A 16,083-nucleotide genomic window follows, 5' to 3' on the forward strand; every position below is an offset into this window, starting at 1 on the left:
TTCTCTCGCTAATAATCAGCTGGTTGTTGTTGTTTAGTCCTTTAGTCGTGTCCGACTCTTTGTGACCCCCTGGACCAGAGCACGCCAGGAGGAGGCCAGTAGTTTGGAAGTGATGAGGAGAACTGCCTCAAGACATCTTGCTGGCTGAGACAACAGGCAAGATGCCAGCCAGTTTGTTAAGGGTTGCTTAGAGCAGGGGTCAGCAAACTTACCACACCTCGGGCCAGTGTCTCCAGCGCCAATTGCACGGTGGGCCGGAGGGTGGGGGAGCGTGTGCCCACATGCGTGCGCACACCCTGTTTCTGGCACACTTCCGGGTTGGAGGAGCACCAGAAATAGCTTGTGCACATGTACACGGGCCTCCTCCGACTTGGATGTGCACCAGAAATAACGCACGTGCGCAAATAACACTTGCGCATAAGCTATTTCTGGTGCTTCTCCGACCCAGAAGTGGGAAGCCGCACAGTGCAGCACTGGTAAAACCGAGCAGGCAGCAGGGGTCACTGCAGGCCAGATAAATGAGTCCTCGGGCCTTATCTGGCTCGCGGGCCTTAGTTTGGGGATCCCTGGCCTAGAGTTTACCTCACAGTGCCCAGGGTGTGGGGGTTTTCTTTGGGGGGGAGGGATATTCTGCTTTAAAAGTATAGTGTGTACACAGAATTTCTTTGACAGTGGGAATAGGACAGCATCTTTCACTGCGCTTGAGGGCAGCGAACCAGCATAGCAGGGAGGGCCCATGGCATATAGCGCTCCCTCCTCCAATACTCTTTAGCTGCCGTCTTTAGTACCTCTCACCTGAGATTGCTGCCTCTCTCTGACTAGCACCTGGGAACAAGAAGCAGGAGAGCTATTGTTTACATGTCCTACTTGTGAGTTTCGTCAAAACATATGGCTTAAATGGGTCCAATTTTTTAATCTTATTTTGGATGTGAATTATGAAAGTGCATCTGAATTTAAGATTGGAATGGGACTTATTTCCAGATATATGCTTGAACCAGCATGACTGGATTAATATAATACGGATTAATATAGTATGGATCAATATAAGGGCTGATGTCATTCACTGCTTTTAGGGTTTGTGGTAGGGAGCATTGCAGATGGAGTCAGATTATTTTGCTTCCAGTGTGCTGCTTGGTTTGTAACTGCTACTTGGGAAAGTCTTTAAGAATCTATGGTGCAATGGTAGCCACTTGGAGCAGTTCCTTAAAACTACTATAAAGAAGTGAGTTGCTAGATGACGCCAGAGTTATTGCCTGCAAGATTTTTGTGGTGAGAGAGCCGTAGCAGATATTTAAAATCACAAAACATGCAGTAAAGTAAAATACTGGAAATATATGCTGTTAGACCTTTAAAATATCCTCATCTAAGTTTCTTTCCTAAGTTTCTGACTTCCCTTAATATAGAAAAAGACCACGGGTTCAGCAAGTTAAAAATGGTTTACTGACAATTTTTTCAGAGGTCAGATTGATGTGCTTTTCCATGCAGCAGCAAGAAAAAAGCAGGCAGAACAACATCGTTTTAAAAAGTTGTAAGAGTTTCTAAAAATTTTGTATAGAAACACTAAGATGACTTGCTAAAGCCATGTGGTCTGATCTTAGAGCAGGGTAGGGTGACATGGCTGAAGAGAGAAAATGGAAGAGAACAAAGAGTTAAGTAACCTGTCTTCCCACGGTGAGGGGGTGTGACCTAGCTAAGCCTGACAGGACAGCTTACTCTATGGTCTTAACCCCTACATGCATTAATTAAAGTTAAACATGTTGGTTATATGAGGCTGGATGAATCCCACAGTTTTAAGGGACAACTAGACAAGATGTTGGCGTGTCTATGAGCTCTGTTTTTCATACAGATACTTGCATGGCCTTCCAGATGGAGCAAATCTTCCTTCACGGCCTAGGACCCGCGTACCTATGGGACTGCCTCTCCTGGTATGCCCCACGGAGGACCTTAAGGTCCATAAATAGCAACGCCCTAGAGGTCCCAGGCCCTAAGGAAGTTAGATTAGCCTCAACCAGAGCCAGGGCCTTTTCAGCACTGGCCCCAGCCTGGTGGAACGCTCTGCCTCATGAGACCAGGGCCCTGCGGGATCTGATTTCTTTCCACAGGGCCCGTAAGACAGAGTTGTTTCGCCTGGCCTTTGGCTTGGAGCCAATTTGATTCCCTCCCCCTCTTTCTTTTTCCTTTCTCCTCCTGTGAAGAGGCTGCACCCTAATGTTTTAATGTTGTATCTTAACCTTTTAAATTGTATTTTAATCAACTTGTTTTTATTATCAGTTGTTAGCCACCCTGAGCCCAGTCTTGGCTGGGGAGGGTGGGGTATAAATTATTATTATTATTATTATTATTATTATTATTATTATTATTATTATTATTATTTATTATTATTATTATTAATGCAGCTTGTATGAAGGGAGATCTAGATTGGGGAGAAATAGTTTGATACTGATTTAATATGCATTCTATTAACATGCTTTGAATGCACATTGTTGTGGAACATCACAATAAACATTATTGTATCTGACTGTACATCCTTCAGCTTCAGTACTGAAAGGTGTACATCTTCCCCTTTTCATTTAACAAAATGGATTCAGACAAAGGGGAAATAAATGTTTTATGCCATACATTATTTCCCTACCCACCAGTAATTAAATTACACTATATTGAGTGAGAGTTTTTTCTTGTAACATGTAGATGTGTCATCTTATGTCAGACCTATTTTTCTTTTTTCAGAACACAGTAAGGCAGAGGTGGGCAAACATTTTTAAGGTGCATTTTCCTTGGGGGGAAATCTTTTGGGTTGCATGCTAGCAGTTGGCAGAGCCGGAAACAAAAGTGTTCCTCATTTACTAACCCAGAAGGAAGACTGCCCTGCTTCAGTTTTCCCAGTGGCTTCCTCAGATGTTTATGGAGCAGCCATGTCCAAAGTCAGTTTAGGGGGCCTAATCCAGCCCGCCGTTCTATTAAATCCACTGGTTCCAGGCACACTTAATTCTCCCTCAGTCCCCACCTTTCAGATTCAAAATCTCAAACCTTTGCAGATTTTTTAAAAAAGAAACATTTATTACCTGTTCTTCACTCAAAGTCCCAGGATGGGTTATATCATAATAAAACAATTAAATTAGATACATAAATAATGACTCTCACTAAAAGGACAACCAGTAAATAGATGGACAGAGGATAATAATAATAATAATAATAATAATAATAATAATAATAATAATAATAATAATAATTTGTTTATATCCTGCCCTCCCCAGCCGAAGCCGGGCTCAGAGCGGCTAACAACAATCAAAGTAACACAGCATTCTAAAATCATTTCAAAATCAAATTAATGGTACCCATTGGGCTAGAGTTCTGTGAGGATATTTTGAAGGGGAAAAAATGAACGAATTCCTATGCCCCACAAATAACCCAGAGATGCATTTTAAATAAAAGGATACATTCTACTCATGTAAAAGCACACTGATTCCCGGACCGTCCGCGGGCTGGATTGAGAAGGCGATTGGGCCACATCCAGCCCCCGTGCCCTTGGTTGCCTTCCCCTGCTCTAACCACTGCACTCCACGAGGGTGTTTCAGATGGCTGCATCTGAAAATCCGCTGCATATTCAGCTGACCATGCAGACACAGTGAAGCAGGAAGCTGTGCTGGCCCTGAAGAAAACAATAAAAGGAAATGTTCTCTTTCCCCCACTCATATGTCATGCATATCTCGGCTTCCTTTCAAAAGAAACCTAAATGCATCAAACTATCCAAAAGGGATTGTAGGTGGACATGTTTTGAGTATTTGTTTTTATGTAGAAAGAGCCAAGTGATAGCTGGACCTGGATCCTGAGTAGAATGAGAATGGAATATCACATACAGCTTATGATCTTAAACATAAAGGGGATATACATCTTCCTAATATGGGTTTAGAGCATGGGTAGGCAAACTATGGCCCAGGGGCCGAATCTGGCTCAATTGCCTTCTAAATCCGGCCTGCGGACGGTCCAGGAATCTTTGTCTTTACATGAGTAGAATGTGTCCTTTTATTTAAAATGCATCTCAGGGTTATTTGTGGGGCATAGGAATTCATTATTCCCCCCCAAAAAAAATATAGTCCGGCCCACCACATGGTCTGAGGGACGGTGGACCAGCCCATGGCTGAAAAAGGTCGCTGACCCCTTGTTTGTAATGGTAATGGGACCCCTGACCATTAAGTCCAGTTGCGGACAACTCTGGGGTTGCGGTGCTCATCTCGCTTTACTGGCCGAGGGAGCCAGCGTTTGTCTGCAGGCAGCTTCAAGGTCATCAAAAACTATGCCGACACTATGCTTTCTGTTGAGGTCTTTTGTGTGTGTTTTAATATTTTGTTGGGACATGCCCAGAGTAGCTGGGGCAATCCAATCAGATGGGTGGCATATTATTATTATTATTATTATTATTATTATTATTATTATACATTTGAAGCATATTTTCCTCAAAGAATTCTGGGTACTTTAGTTTGTAAAGGATTTATGGAAATTATATCTCTGTGAGGGGTCAATGATAGTGCCCAGAATTCTTTGAGGAGGAAAAGGGTAACAAAAATGTGATTTCAAGGTATAGTGTGTGTGTGCTTTTTTGCACACAATGCCCACTGAAATCAATGAAGAAGGATAGACCTGACATTCTTTTCACATTGATTTCATTGGGCCTAAGGGCAACAAACAGACTGCAATCCTGTAAATAAATGCTTGTAATTGAATACAGTTGAACTCAATGGGGCTAACTTGTACTGTTAGGGTTTGGCTGCACTGGAGTTTACGGTTTGTATTCGCATTTAATTTGCACAGTCCAACTTATGTTACCCTCAAACGCAAATCTTTATGCTTTCCCCCTGAAAATTTAGGTTTACCTAATGCAGGGTTAATCCAATAAGTTGGGGGAAATGGGGCTTCTTCATACTATTTGTTTTGGTGAGGGTTTTTTTGGTGGCGGGGGTGGGGATCAATTGTCACTTTCTTCTACTGTTTCCATGCCCACTACTTGCTCAAGTATTTCTTTTCTGGGGGTGCTTGTAACTCGTCCTAGTTCACTCCCCCTTTCATTTCATCTCTCAGAAAACCACACAAGAAAATTTACAATTGCCTATGTGCTTCTGCACACTTTTGAGTGGGTTTAACACACACACGAAAAAGCCCTCTTTGCATGCCCTCTTGATATTTTTTTAGGCATAATGGAACCAGCACATTAGAAGGGGAAGCCTACTGTTATGAACGGAAATATATGTGAGTGTAGATCACTCTTGTCTAACTCAGATAAGGGAAAAGTCAATCAACAGCTAAATAATGCTTGAATGTAGACAAGCCCTAAGTCTGGAGTCAAATTATGATTTTTAAAATTGTATTCCTTCTAGTAGTATTTATGAAAGCAGAAGATGTAATAGTTGCTAGAAAAGGCCAAAATCAATCATACATGTGTCTAATTTAAATTTTCTTGACCTCTGCCCCCTTCTCAGTAACAGCATAACTTGACCGGATGACCAGACGACCACCTGACCAAAATTTGGACGAGATGGCAATTCACTTAAAATCAAATAGTTTTTGGGAAATGGCCTTGTGGGTGAAATTGGGACCCTTGCTGGGCCAAATATGACCTATGAGTCAGAAAGTTATAGAGTAACATAAATTAGGGCTGCAATTAACTATTATACATTCTATTGTAGGTCAGGTCACCATATCTATATAGATCAGTCAAATTAATTACTTCCAATGACAACATTATGACTTGTATATTCATTGACCGCTAAAGAAGACCCCTTGTGAGGGCTCATCCACATTTCCGCTTGTTCCGTGTCTAGAAAGCTCAACTCTGAGCGGTTTCCCCCTTGCGCCACTCCTTTCCCAGGGAAAACTTGCTCTTTTGTGCTCAGCCAGAGCAAACATCAACCTGGAGAAAACCCGAATTGCTGTTTGCTCCGATTGAGCACTAAAGAGCAGTTTTCCCCAGAAGAAAGCAGCAGAAAAAGATTACGGGTCGATAAGCCCTGAGTTGAATTGAATCTGGTCTTCAGCATTAATTTTATTGTGGTCATCAAGGAGTTGGTCACATGAGCCTGATGTTTAGGCATCACCTTACATTGTTGTGTTAGTAATGATTTAACCTTATCAAGGGGAGGGTTTTCAAATGCGTAGTAAGTAACTACACCCACCCGTGTGGACTCAGTCTAGGTGAGCATGAATGGTTCCGGACTGAGAAAAACTACATTGGTCAGGAAGACTGATTGTAAGAGCCCTGGGTCACAAGTTTGTGTGCTCCTGACTGGGGAAGCCCAGGTAATGTTGGTTGTTGTTGTTGTTGTTATTATCATCATCATCATCATCATCATCCTCATTATTTGCACTCCACCCATCTGACTAGGTTTCCCCAGCCCCTCAGGGTGCCTTCTAACATACATAAAAGCATAATTAAGCATTAAACATAAAAACATTTAAATCTGGTAGCCAGGATTGTTTTATTAGCTTCACCCAACTGCAGATGTTTCTAGAGAAGGTAGACCTAGCCACAGGGATCCATGCTCTGGTCATGTTCATACTGTACTCCTGTAATGCATTTTATGTGCGGCTGCTTTTAGAGGCAGTCTGGAAACTTCAGCTGGTTCAGATTGTGGCTGCCACAGTCCTAATGGGTGCACAACAGCCAGCTTCACCAGTTCCTGTATTATACCAGCTACACACTGACTTCTGCTATGTTTCTTGGCCCATTTTAAAGTGCTTAAGCTATAAAACCCTAAACGGGCCTGAGCTATGTGATGGACCATGTGCACCCATACCATCCAGACTGCACACTGAGGTCTCAGTTAGAGGCCATCTTGGTGTGTCCGCTGCCTAGGTCTATGAAGTTGGTGACCATGTGTCAGAGAGGACCTTTTATGCAGTGACTGTTCCTTTGGCACACCCAGTGGAACTGTGCTAACATTGCTGAGCTGCTTGTGTGTCACTCTGACTTGCACCTTTACTATGTTGTGATTTGGGTGGATTATAGTCAATATGTTAAATGTTTTTAACCATTGTGGTTCCATCATTGATTCTGTTAGGGCTTAATTTGATCCAGGGCTCAGCACAGTGCTTGTTTTCTGTGCAAAGGTTTCCACCCTAGGATATATGAAGGGAGAAGACAGGTTCCTGAACACTGGCATTTTTCTCACCAATGAGTAAACATGGGAGTCCCCCCTTGGCAGGGCCTGGGGAAGGGCTTCCAGCCTGAGCTGTTGGTCAAGAAGACTTGAGCCCCTCCATTTATTCTGCTGTTGATTGCAGGAGGCAAAAGCAAAGCTGAAGTCTGCCCCTTGAGTGATGCGCTGGTTCTAAAAGCTGAAGGCAATAAAAAGGATATAATCTGCTAACTTGGAGTTCAGGATTTCAACAGGCAAAGAGCAACAAGTCACTTTTAAAGAAGATACTCTAAGATTAACAGTGTCTGTTAATGGTCAACTAACTTGCAGAGTTAGCTAAACTGTCCAGATCAGATGTGAGCCAACAGGAAAAGAGAAGTGGGGGGAGGTTCAAACAGGAAAGGATGTATCGGGAATTGGTTGGAACAAAACTGGTAAAATGTGCCTTATGTTGCTGAAGTGAAAATTAGGAACCAGCAAGGCTGGGAGGTAGGTGTACTCTCTCTCTCAGACTTTTTGCTTGTGTGTTTTGATTCAGTTCTGTGGCTCTCATGGGGCCGACCCTATAATTAAGCAGAGGGAGGTGTTTACTTCAGAACAAGGGCAACAAATTGTTAGCTATTCTAATTTTGTTGTTGTTGTATTTTGACTGTCGGGAAGAGGCACTTGTGAGATTTTTCTGCCTCAAGTACCAACATAACTTTCCCTACTATGGTCCTTTGACCTTAACGTGGGGTTGGGGTGAGGCACCATTTGGCGTTCTGCTTCAACTAGCAAAATGTCTTGGGCTGGCCTTCTCTGCGGCTATTTCAGATACTGGGCAACTAACGCAGCTTTTTGCAGGAAGACTGAATGCATGAGAAGAGAAGAGAAGGGGATTAGTCTGTAAAATAAAATAGTTGCGGTGCCTGGGGGGGGCGGGAATGGCAAACTGATGTAAAACTCAGCTTTTCAGCTTTTCAGGAATTTGCACAGGATAGATTATTTTCTCTTCCTAGAATATGAAATCCAATGAACCCTTAAGTCCTAAGTCATTCCCCCACACTTCCATATGCACATTTTACACTGTCTTTCCCCCTATCCATGTAGGTCAAAATGACAGCTGGTGTGGTTTGGGGGTTAACAGAATGAAAGCTGAATGACAACTGTAAACAAGAGCTTCCCAGCTGGTGTCTACCATGGGTGTGCAAAGTGGGGGCCATTTTATAATTAAGGAGAATTTACTATTGAAAGTTTATTTCCCTGGCCACTTTCTCCCAGTTGTAGGTTAATAAGGAGGAAAAGGGAATACGGCAGCCGGGAAAGGATGAAACAGCCCCTCCCCCCATCTCCTGCTTCTTCCCTCCAAATGCACCCCAGCAAATCCTTGGCAATTGATGGCATACATTTAGTTGGGTTTCTGGTGTTTGCTGCTGAAAAGCAGTTCTCTTCTGGGTGCAGGATGGGGTGCCATAAATAGGAATATGGTTATGAGCCTTGGCTGTATCTCTCCTTTCCTTTTGATTCCAGAGAGACAGCAGAAGTCTGATTTTTTTTATCTGGGAGCAGTGATTAATTGGATGTGGATTAACAAGCTGAGGTTTAATCCTGTAAAGACAGAGAGGTGCAATAGGAGAACTAATCCAGGATTAGCTGCGCAGCCTGTTCTGGATGGGGGTTGCTTACTTTAAAATACACGGGGCTTCTTGAAAGACCAGCGGCTTAAGGGTGCTCCTGGATCCTGCCTTGGTCCTGGGGTCAGGTGGCAACTATAACTAGGACTGTGTCCATATGCCCGTCCGGTCCAGTGTCATCCCAGCACTACTTTGGGAAGATGTGTACCCACAATGTTAGCAGCAACCCATATCCTGTATCATATGAAATACTGCATTTTGATGTGTTTTCCTCCAAACCAGCTTTGATCCAAAGAAGAACCACTACCCATTATTATTATTAATGAATTTTAACCATTTTAATTTTACCTTTATTAATTCCCCACATCATTACTCCATACGGAATAATACTAAATTATTCTATCCATGTCCATAGTCCCTCCGCTAAGATCACACATTAGACCAGTATTCTATTTTTGTTTCTCATTATATATCTGCTTGTTCATATCCAGATCCATATGTTCAGCTCCGTGTCCTGTTGTGTTTACGATGGTATCCCAATCTCCACCTCTTAGACCTTCCATTTTTATTTTTCCCAGTCTTTTTAATAGCAACATTCTCTTAATTCACTCCAGATTGTATGCAAAGTACTTTCTCTCTGCTAAAACTAAAAAAAGGCCAGGAATGAAGACTGAAAGCTTTTTTTCTGCTCTTCACTTCATCAACACTATATCCAGATAGTTATCCAAATCATTTGTGACTTCTCCTCTAAATCCTTGTACGGAGGTCATCTCCATTTCCCTTTCCCTTTCCACATGACCACCAGGTTCCTTCCATTTGATCATTTCTTGATCTAGTCCTGCCAACTTTTCATCAGTTTGGTCTGGGGCCTCTGTGTATTCCCCATTTCCATTTTCTGCCTCATATTCCTCTGACTCCTTTTTTCCATTATCATCTGGTTCATTTTCTTCATTTTCATCAAACATTAATCAGATCATTTTTAATTGTTCAGCCATCAATTGCTGAACAATACCAACAGTCACTGATTGATCCAAAGGTATCTTCACCACATTAGATGCTTTTAATGTTCTTGTTATTATTAGCCACTCAATCCACCTTAATATAGCCTGCTTAAAAAACATAGTCTTGGACTTCTGCAGCTGTGACTTGTTATCTAGAAACAAATTCTTTTTCTCATGAGAGACATTTTCTTGAGTTCTTGAGTGGAAGTGGTAGCTCAGTCTCATAGCCACAATACTATATCACGTCAGCGACACCAACAGAGTTTGTGTGGTAATTTGTTTTTTATAGAGCTGGTAGTACCTGAAAAAGATGGAGTCCTCAGTAGCAACAGGAGAAGAACAATTTGGCACATCTGTTTCTGAGTATGATGCTGTCACAGAGGGAAAGAATCCTTGCATCTCTCCCTCACACCTGCAACCCAAGCAGAAAACCAGCTGGGAAGAGAACGCCGAGCCACTGGGAGAGAGCCCCTCTCCTTGCAAGCTTGTGCCTTTGTCCAATGTGAATGAGAGAATTGCATTGCAGCAGCAGCAGCAGCAAAAAGGTAAGGCCTGTTAACATCCTCCAGTTGTCTCGCCTCTCCTCAAACCTCAAACATATAATAATAACAACAACAATAATAAAATTTAAAAAAAAAAATCTGGTAGCACCTTAGAGACCAACTAAGTTTGTTACTGGTATGAGCTTTTGTGTGCATGCACACTTCTTCAGATACCTGAAGAAGAATAGTTCAATCTGCTTCAATACTCATATGTTGCCAGTGAAACTATGTCAATTATGGTAGCATTGCAGTCTAAAAGGGAAAATCACAGGGGTAACGTTGTATTATTTATTTGGTTTTGTTCTTAGAAAAAGGAGTGTCTCAATTGAAGTTCTGTTAAGTAAGGGGATAATTTGCATTCATGAATGCATTCAGCTTGCATTCAACTGGCTGTGGTTCAGGAGATTACTCTGCATGCTTCATTACTTAAAGTCCCAGTGTTTCTGCTCATAATATTATTCAACACATTTTTAACAATGGAATATTTCTGCTATACATGATGAAAATATCTTTTTGACATTTCTGATGTTTTAGATAGGTACAATTACTTGGAAGTAAGTTCCATAGTAAGGGATGTGGGTGGCGCTGTGGGTAAAACCTCAGCGCCTAGGGCTTGCCGATCGCATGGTCGGCGGTTTGAATCCCCGCGGCAGGGTGAGCTCCCGTCTTTCGGTCCCAGCTCCTGCCCACCTAGCAGTTCGAAAGCACCCTTAAGTGCAAGTAGATAAATAGGTACTGCTTTATAGCAGGGAGGTAAACGGCGTTTCCGTGTGCTGCGCTGGTGCTGGCTCGCCAGAGCAGCTTCGTCACGCTGGCCACGTGACCCGGAAGTGTTTCCAGACAGCGCTGGCCCCCGGCCTCTTAAGTGAGATGGGCGCACAACCCTAGAGTCAGACACGACTGGCCCGTACAGGCAGGGGTACCTTTACCTTTTTAAGTTCCATAGCGATACTTACTTCTGAGTTAATATGCATAGAACTGTACTACTGTTGGTATTCTAATTTTTACTGAATTTATTTATTTATATTTAGTATATATAGTATAGTCTTTATTCCTTGTCTTTCATAATAAAAAAGTGAAATACTGCAAATATTCACATATCCTTTTGCAAAAGGAAGAGGCATCTGCAGGCCACTGCCAATCAAAGTAGACAGTTCTCAGCTAGATGAAGTAATCTGACTTCAGTATAAGGTAGGTTAATCATATGTTCATATTCACAGTCTACCAAACACGTATTTTCAGATTTACCCCTGAAGATAACCATGGCAAGATGTAAGACTGGGCTTCCTGACTCTCAGCTGCAGGGTTATCTGAGAGGACGACTTCGTCTTCTGGAAAACGATGACAAAAAAGCCAGGGCAGTTTTCTGTGTAAGTCATTTACAACCAGTTATTATCCACAATTGCCTTCAGTGCCACAAAATTAAGCTTCCAGGATCTATAATAAGCCATGGGAATTGTTTTTGCACAGCCTGCTATCCTTCGTGTAGAAAATATGGCTGGGCATCCCTGTCTCTGTTACCTGCAAAGCACAAAATGGTCACAACTTAAGGGGGCAATAATTTTAGCTCTTTAGCTGAAGTCAACCTTATTTCTTGATGCTTTGTGATAAAGCAAAGCTGTCAACTTGGCTGCCAACTCTTAGAATGCTATAAAGCTGAAATAACAGCACCTGCTGTATTCTCAGGCCAGTTATAGTATTCATCTTTGAAAGCCCTATATGGCCTGAGAGGAGGGTTATGCACAGGATCACTTGCTGCTTCCAGCCGCCTGGCACAGATATGCATCTCTTTCCGCCCACTTTGCTTCCCAGGAGGCGTTTCCACACCCACCCCACTTTCCTCACAATTCAACCCAAGAAGGATTATTGCGATGTGCCGTCTGATCAGACGAGCAACAGGAAGGTCGGCTCTGGATGAAGATTAGCTCCTCCCCACCCCCACCCCCACAGTCCTGCTCTCTCCTCCCCCCCCCCCCCCACTCTCAGCTGCTCTCAGCTGAGCCACACAAGGGGAATTGCAGGGAAAGGAAAGTTTAAACCTTCCCTCCCCCTGCCATCATTCTGATGCATCCCCACCACCGCTGCTATTAAGTTTAGGAAAAAGTTTAATAGTAGCAAGGGGCCTAGTTATCATGGGGAAATGCAGGGGAAGGGATATTTAACCAGGCAAGAGGTCTGGGAGAGAAAGGGTGTAAAGTACCGCTAATCCTTCCCACTGCCATTTCTGACTCAGTCCACTGCTGAAAGAGTAGTCCAAGTCCAAGTCCAAGTCCAGTCTTCTTTGCCTCTGCTGGTTAAAACTTTCCTTCCTCTTCACTGCCCCTTGTGCTGCTCAGCTGAGTGGAGCATCCAGATCAGGTTGGTGAGAAGGGACCTGGACTGCAGACAAAATTTAGGATTTATCTGAGGGCCCCCACTTCTTTTTCCTGCAGCTTGGCTGGGTATGTTGTGGCCCATGTAAGATTATAGATTGGCACTGAAGCAGCCCAGGGAGTGCAGATTGCACACTTCTGAACAAGAAATAGAAAATGGCATGTTTCTTGGAGACTCTGCATACTAACCAGACAATGTGCATATTACCCAGCAAATGTACCAAATGCAATTGACACATGCCCAAACCTCTTTGGAGATTCTAGATTCAGGTGGGTAGCCGTGTTGGTCTGACGCAGTTGAAATAAAAATAAAAATAATAATAAATGGTCCAATTGCACCTTAGTTTATAAGGGGCTACCGGACGATATTTTATTTATTTTTATTTTTATTCCCTTTGGAGATTATGCATCATATCTGGAGAATGTATAAAACTCAGTAAATATATGCTCATTTCCCAAGACCTGTTGGAAATTATGTATATTGACTGGGAATATGCAATTCTCTCTTCACGAAAGGTTTGTTTGTTTCATACAATTTATATGCCACTTGATTATAAAATAAAAAATTAAAAAAATCTGAAAGCAATTTACAAAACAGTACAATGATCAGTAAAAAAAAGTTTAAAATTATTTAAAATGTTCAGATTAAATTAATTAAAACAGCAATAAGCTAAAAATGGATTAAAACATATGTGAACATTCTGCATATCTGGTTAGGCTTTGTCTAAACAAAAATGTTTTTAGTAGGCACTGAGAAAAGTCCAGTGAAGGTGCTCACCTGATGTCAGTAGGCAGGGCGTCTCAAATTGTGAGTGCTGCCACGCTAAAAGATTGATTTCTTTCGAACACTGAACAATTATTATGTGGCACCTGTAGCAGTGCCAGTTCCGCAAATCGAAATGGTCTGGTGGCAGATATGGCATAAGGTGATCTCAAAGATAAACTCGCAGGATTATGTGCACCTTCTCTGAAACCTGGTGACTCTGCACAATGGCCAGTTGTGTACATTGACCACTCAACTTACATTCCTATTAACACACGCAGGGCTTTTCTTTCCAGCTGGAACTCACCAGAACCGAGTTCTGGCACCTCTTTTTCTAGGAAAAAAGCCCCAGTTGCAAAATACATGTATGCTTTTTTGCTTTACTCGGTGCAGCTGGGCTGCTCTTTCTCACTCCGATCACTAATGTAGCTTCCGTAGGTCTGTTTCTCTTTGGGCAAACTTGTGGTTTAATTAATTCCAACATGGTTTTTTCTCTTTTAGCTCAAATATGATTTAACTGGTTCCTTCCATAGGACTCACATATATGTATTGTCTTCATCTGTATTGGAACTGTTTTTAAATATATATTTATATTTTAAAGATGTTTCACAGAATTTGTATTGTTTCATCACTTGTTCGCTGCCCTAGGCTCCCTTGGGAGGAAGGACAGGATATAAATTTAGTCAAAAGCAGCAATCAGCAACACATGGGTGTTTTTGCCTTTCTTAGGAGTTGTCTGCCAGGCTGCTGTCCATTCACAGTGAAGACCAACTAATAGTGGTGACATTTTGGACCTTTGAAGAAATCTGGAAGTTTGTAACTTATTATTCCCTTGGTAAAGCACTTCTGCCTATAGGAAAGTTAAGCTTTTTTGTGATTGTTGCTATTGTAAATATAAGTCCTCACAGTACATTTCTTCATAGTAAGAAATGTAAACCAGCTTTTTTCAATGCTTGCTCTTTTTTCTGCTTTCTTTTTTGGAAACATGCTGTTGGATTTTTACAGGTACCAAAGGGCTTGAAAACGGAAGGGTTTTCAACATCTTTGCTCATTACTCAAAGTGAAAACACTTGTAAGGATGAAATATTTATCAGCACAGCTTCCACTAGATAAAGCTGAGGGCTGTAAACTCTCCATTTCTGTTTGGCTGAAGATGCATGTCATAAACTAAAAGTACAAAATTGAGCACTATGATGATGATGACAATGATATATTTTATATTTTATATTATTTTATATTTTATATTTTATATTTTTGCCCTTCATCTGTAGATCTCAGGGCGGTTCACAACATAAAATTACAAAATAAAAAGCACAAAGTACATAATAAAAGTAAGAACAAAAAACAAACTAACAGTCCCCCATCCAACAACACATTTAATAGGGCACCGGGTGTTAATAAGCCAAAGGCCTGATTGAAGAGGAACATTATTGCTTGGCGCCTAAAGGTGTATAATGAAGGCACCAGGCGAACTTCACTGGGGAGAGCATTCCACAGACAGGGAGCCACTGCAGAGAAGGCCCTGTTCTCACGTTGCCACCCTCCGGACCTCTCGTGGAGGAAGCACGTGAAGGAGGGTCTCAGATGATGATCTCAGGGTCCGGGTAGATTCATATGGAAGAGGCAGTCCTTGAGGTGTTGTGAGCCACTTTAAGCCTTTATAGGTCAGAACCAGCACTTTGAATTGGGCCCGAAAACTAATTGTCAGCTACTGTAGTCCAGCCAGGATCGGTGTAATGTGCCTGAATCATTTTGCCCCAATAATCAATCTGGCTGCCAAATTCTGCACCAGCTGAAGTTTCTGAACCATCTGCAGAGGCAGCCCTACATATAACATGCTGCAGTAATCTAACTTTGAGGTTACCAGAGCATAGAGTTTTTATTCTTCACGCTTGCTTTCAAGTCCTTTTTCTTTAGTTTTAAAAAGTTTGTTTCATCTCTGTTACGACAAATGAACTGAATTAAAAAATGCATAAAAAGTAGGTTACATGCACAGCCCTCTTGCCCTAGTTTTCAAAATCAGTCCCCTTAAAGGGTTCATATCCTTGAGGGTGGGCAGAATTAGTAGTTTATGGATGAAATGGGTTCAAATAACCTTTGCTGTCTTTGCTTCCAAAAGGTTATAGCAGACACAAACACTATGCAGATTAGAAAAAAAACATTATCAATCTTATTCCCAGTGAAAACATGCCCTGGCCAGGATATTTTATTTCTGGGCCACTTTTAAGGCAAAGATCTTGCAGGACAGTTCACATAAAACTGTTACAAAATGATAAGATGCATTTCAATTAAAAAAACAGCAATCTAAAACAGTGGTCTTGGAACTACTCACAGGTCAGCTACACCTTGTTACCTGCCCTTGTTTCTGCTATTACTGGCGTTATGAAAATGGGGACTTTAAAAAACATCTACTTACACTGAAAAATTTCTTTGGCAGGTTTTTTAAATCATTGTATGGAGAATCTGTTGCTAGATGATTATTTCTGGCTCTCTTCATCAGAGGAATCAGTTGGAATTGATGTTAGTCTTGATGAGGAATGTCTTGGTATGATATACAGAGGCCTATTAATTCAAGAAGGTACTGAGTTTGTATTAGTAATTGTCCGGAAATACTAAATATTCATGGAGTTAAATTACATGATGATCTTTGGGAACAAATGGT

At 41.9% G+C, this 16,083-nt stretch overlaps 1 protein-coding gene across 2 annotated transcripts in view; it reads left to right on the top strand.

The window, feature by feature from the left end:
- The window catches only part of SH3TC1 (SH3 domain and tetratricopeptide repeats 1), a 36,967-nt gene that overhangs the window by 1,814 nt on the left and 19,070 nt on the right, over window positions 1–16,083 (top strand). The window contains exons 1-5 of one of the 2 annotated variants that reach the window (XM_081925545.1): window positions 6,318–7,619; window positions 10,034–10,289; window positions 11,529–11,656; window positions 14,151–14,256; window positions 15,859–15,999. In XM_081925545.1, coding sequence (XP_081781671.1) covers window positions 10,055–10,289; window positions 11,529–11,656; window positions 14,151–14,256; window positions 15,859–15,999 — 610 coding nt within the window. In that variant the 5' untranslated portion in view covers window positions 6,318–7,619; window positions 10,034–10,054. Of the gene's footprint in view, window positions 1–6,317; window positions 7,620–10,033; window positions 10,290–11,528; window positions 11,657–14,150; window positions 14,257–15,858; window positions 16,000–16,083 lie in introns of those variants that run through there. The other variant, XM_081925546.1, reaches the window with a different exon arrangement.

This window comes from Podarcis melisellensis, assembly GCF_964234715.1.
Source record: "Podarcis melisellensis genome assembly, chromosome: 9".
NCBI lineage: Eukaryota > Metazoa > Chordata > Lepidosauria > Squamata > Lacertidae > Podarcis > Podarcis melisellensis.